This window comes from Triticum dicoccoides, chromosome 4A (assembly GCF_002162155.2).
Source record: "Triticum dicoccoides isolate Atlit2015 ecotype Zavitan chromosome 4A, WEW_v2.0, whole genome shotgun sequence".
Taxonomy (NCBI): domain Eukaryota; kingdom Viridiplantae; phylum Streptophyta; class Magnoliopsida; order Poales; family Poaceae; genus Triticum; species Triticum dicoccoides.
This window is the reverse complement of record NC_041386.1, coordinates 20,041,136-20,044,935: the sequence shown is the minus strand read 5'-3', so window position 1 is coordinate 20,044,935 and position 3,800 is coordinate 20,041,136. Positions and strand designations below refer to the sequence as shown.

Below are 3,800 nucleotides of genomic sequence, written 5' to 3'. Positions count from 1 at the left end.
AGTCACGCAACATCACACACACGCGCGCGCACGTACGCACGCAGTAGCAAACACACACGCAGCGGCACACATGCACACACACATGCAGCAGCAACACACATGTGCGCGTGCACCCACACACGCAACAGCACACACGCGCGCACACAGATACCACATGAGGGGCAAAATCATCTTTTCAGATGACATTTAGACTTAAAATGGACGAAAATGTCGTATAGGGAATAAAATTTAAGACTAGTGTCAAATAGGGAAAAGAAACTTTTGCTGTCAGATAAGAAATCAGATTTTAAAACAGTGTTCTCATCATTTGAGGCATCATTCTACACAGAAAGCGACAAAATTGTGCAGATGCATCTCACCGTACCAACAAGCAGGGATATGACATGAGCACTGCTACTTGAGAGGCGGCTCTTTTTTCCTTTTCCTTTTCCTTTCCAGAGAGCACACGAAAAAGCCCGGGAAAAAAAGAGCAACTTATGTGTCCCAGGACGCCGAGTATCCGACCCGGAGTATCGGCTCGCTGCAAGTCGCAGCCAATCACGAGCCCGGAAAAAATGGCATATGAAATTTGTCGCCGTCGGCCGCCTGGCGCACCCGCGCGTCTGTCGACCGCCGATTGGCCGCCTCGCCCACTTGCGCCGGGCGCGGCAACCTCAGCCACACCCGCACCAACCCGCCCGCGCTAGCTGCGACCCGGCCCCGGCGTCCAGAAGCTTCCGAGCCGGCCGGTCACGAACGCGCCGCGCGGCCCAGAACCTTCCGCCCCGGCCCCCGTCCCGTCGCGCTCGCTCCCGTACTCGGCAGGAGTATTTATCAGCAGGCACCTCCCACTTTCCCGCGGAAGGAAAGCAGCCAGCCAAAGACCACCTGCGTTGGGCGCCACTGTGCTGAGCAATTCTTTCTTTGGTTCTTTGGATTCTTCCGTGTGCGACAGGAGATCGCTGGTTGTTTGCTTGCTCGGCCGCGAGGAGGGATGGACCGGGTGCTGCTGCCGGTGAGGGTGAAGGAGGAGTGGCCGCCGCCGCCGCCGGAGGAGGAGGAGGAGGAGTTGGAGCATCGGGGCCTGGCGCCGCGGCCGATGGAGGGGCTGCACGAGACGGGCCCGCCGCCGTTCCTGACCAAGACGTTCGACCTGGTGGCCGACCCGGCCACCGACGGCGTCGTCTCCTGGGGCCGCGCCGGGGACAGCTTCGTCGTCTGGGACCCCCACCTCTTCGCCGCCGTGCTGCTCCCGCGCTTCTTCAAGCACAGCAACTTCTCCAGCTTCGTCCGCCAGCTCAACACCTACGTGAGTCTCCCCTCTCCTGCTTGCCTTGCTCAACCATTACTTGTTCAGTTAACCTGCACTTGCTAGTCGCTTGCTTGTGTTGCTGCAATCCCAGTCTTGCATTTGTAGAACCAAGATTTTAGCTGAGTTGCTTGAGCAAGAGATGAACGACAAATGACATGATGGAATGCCAAAGCAACATTTCGTGCTTGTCTTACAATACAACTGTGGTGACTATGGTGGTCTGGTCACCATGATTATTGGTATGCATCTGATTCTGGAATGACATAAATCACACAAAAACAAAAATATAAGATGGTTCAGTTTGGTAACTGGGTACAAATTGTGAAAGAAGAGTAACATTTATAGCTGCTCTTAGCATCTAGCGGTAAGCGGTTCTATATGGCAGTGAACTTTGCTAGTTGCCGTGTGTTGGTGTTGGCTGTGTGCATCCAGAGGCCGGGTGTGTGCTCATTGTGTTTTGTATCCTCTTGATGCTTCATTTTGAGCTAATAAAATCCACCCTTCGTCGAAAAAAAATATGGCAGTGAACTATGTTACTGTGATTCTCTTCCCTTTGTGTAAATCTTGTATATCTACAATTAATCAGCAAAGAAGCTGCAAACTAGAATTCTTTGTTTTTTGCCTCTGGTTTGAAGGGTGAACATAGCTTGAACTCTTCAACAGACTACAATAGCTATGATACTAGTACTCCTACTAGGATAGATAGGATTCTTGAATATCTCTGCCACTATCTGCTTACGTAAAGTCAGGGAAAATCATTGAATTCGACGGAAAAATGAGGTTGGGGCCAATCCTTTGGCAGAGGCATGTGCATAAAACCTTATTTCCTGAATTCTTCTTGATACTTCAGAACAAGGAGATATGCTGGGAGGCTGAATAGCCTGCATCTCCTTGACGAACATATTTAATTCTGACATGCTTTTTCTTCAACTTCTTACTGTGTAGCTAGATGGATCAAGACACCGGCTGAAGCTACAAGAACCTGCTTATTTGTTCTAGAAGACTCCTTTCATCACCATCAAGCAATATAGTATACCACTACCTATTCTTCCACTTCTTATAAATTTGGGCATAACACTGTGTGAAACCTACCATTTTATATTGTGTGAAGTATGCCATGTTAGTTGAGCTTTGCTGCTTGTGGCTTGTGAACTTGAGCTAACTGCAGTTGTTCTTCTACTCTTTGTGTTTCTCGAAACTAAAATAAATATGTGACTTATTCTGCAATTTGCAGGGTTTTAGAAAGATTGATCCAGACAGATGGGAGTTCGCGAACGAGGGTTTCATTAGGGGCCAGAGACAGCTTCTGAAGATGATAAAGAGAAGGAGACCAATGTCTTATCTCCCTTCATCACAGCAGCAGGCTCTTGGCTCCTGCCTCGAAGTCGGCCAGTTCGGATTCGACGAAGAAATCGAAGTGCTAAAGCGCGACAAGAACGCCTTACTCGCAGAGGTGGTGAAACTGAGGCAGGAGCAGCAGAGCAGCAGAGCTGACATGCGAGCCATGGAAGAGAGGTTACACCACGTCGAGCAGAAGCAGCTCCAGATGATGGGTTTCCTGGCAAGAGCAATACAGAACCCTGACTTCTTTCTCCAGCTGATCCAGCAACAAAATAAACTGAAGGACCTCGAGGACGGTTACCCGACGAAGAGGAGGAGGCCCATCGATGTAATGCCGTTCCTTGGCCCTGAGGGGACCAGTCAGAGTGAGCCACTCGAGTCCACATTCATTTTTGAGGACAGGGAATTTTCAGAGCTGGAGAATTTAGCCATGAACATTCAGGGCATCAGGAAGGGCATGGAGGATGACAGAGGTGGTCGGAATCAGGGCTGTGGTGAGGCCGAGCTGACTGACGACTTCTGGGAGGAGCTGCTGAGTGAAGGAATGAGGGATGAAGCTGAGATGCTAGAGCTGGAGAGGAGGAGATCTAGATGTTTCGACGCGTAGCGCAAAATATGGGTCATCTAAGTAACAACGATCCAAACTCTACCAGAATTCATAACCATTTAATCTATATACAGTTGTATAGATAGCTGTATTGCATATTGTAGTGCTAATTCATAGTCATAGACTGATTGTATTGCGGTTCCACACCGATTATGTGGTATATATCTAGTGGTATAAATACTGTCCCTGCATTCTCATCGACAGATTTTTACTCTGATGATCTTAATTAGTCCATACTCAGGCCTGCTTAATGAATGAATTTTCTGGGGTTGGAATCTGCAACTGAGGCCTTTGGTGTAGTGTGCCTAGTGTGCATTGTAACCTGTAATAACCTGTGCGATAGCGGAAAACGTCTTGCCTCTCTTGAGGGACGTGGTTCGTGTTATAAATAAAGGGGGCGCGACCCCAACGATAGTTACAGAGAGATTACTTGGAGAAGAGGAGATTGAGATAGTTACAATTGTGATATGTTTAAGAAGTCTAACAACCAAATCTATCTCTACAATCACTGGTAGAAAAAGGGCCTGTTGTCCCGGTTCGTAAGGGCCTTTTGTCCTGATT

The 3,800-nt window shown here is 48.9% G+C and overlaps 1 protein-coding gene across 1 annotated transcript in view; it reads left to right on the top strand.

Moving 5' to 3' along the window:
- LOC119283368 overlaps nt 1-3,440 on the top strand; it is an 8,963-nt gene extending 5,523 nt beyond the window's left edge. The window contains exons 9-10 of the mRNA XM_037562942.1: nt 572-1,288; nt 2,526-3,440. Of these exons, the coding sequence (XP_037418839.1) occupies nt 572-1,288; nt 2,526-3,239 (1,431 nt within the window). The 3' untranslated portion in view covers nt 3,240-3,440. The remainder of the gene's footprint in view (nt 1-571; nt 1,289-2,525) is intronic.
- Nucleotides 3,441-3,800: the final 360 nt, after the last annotated feature.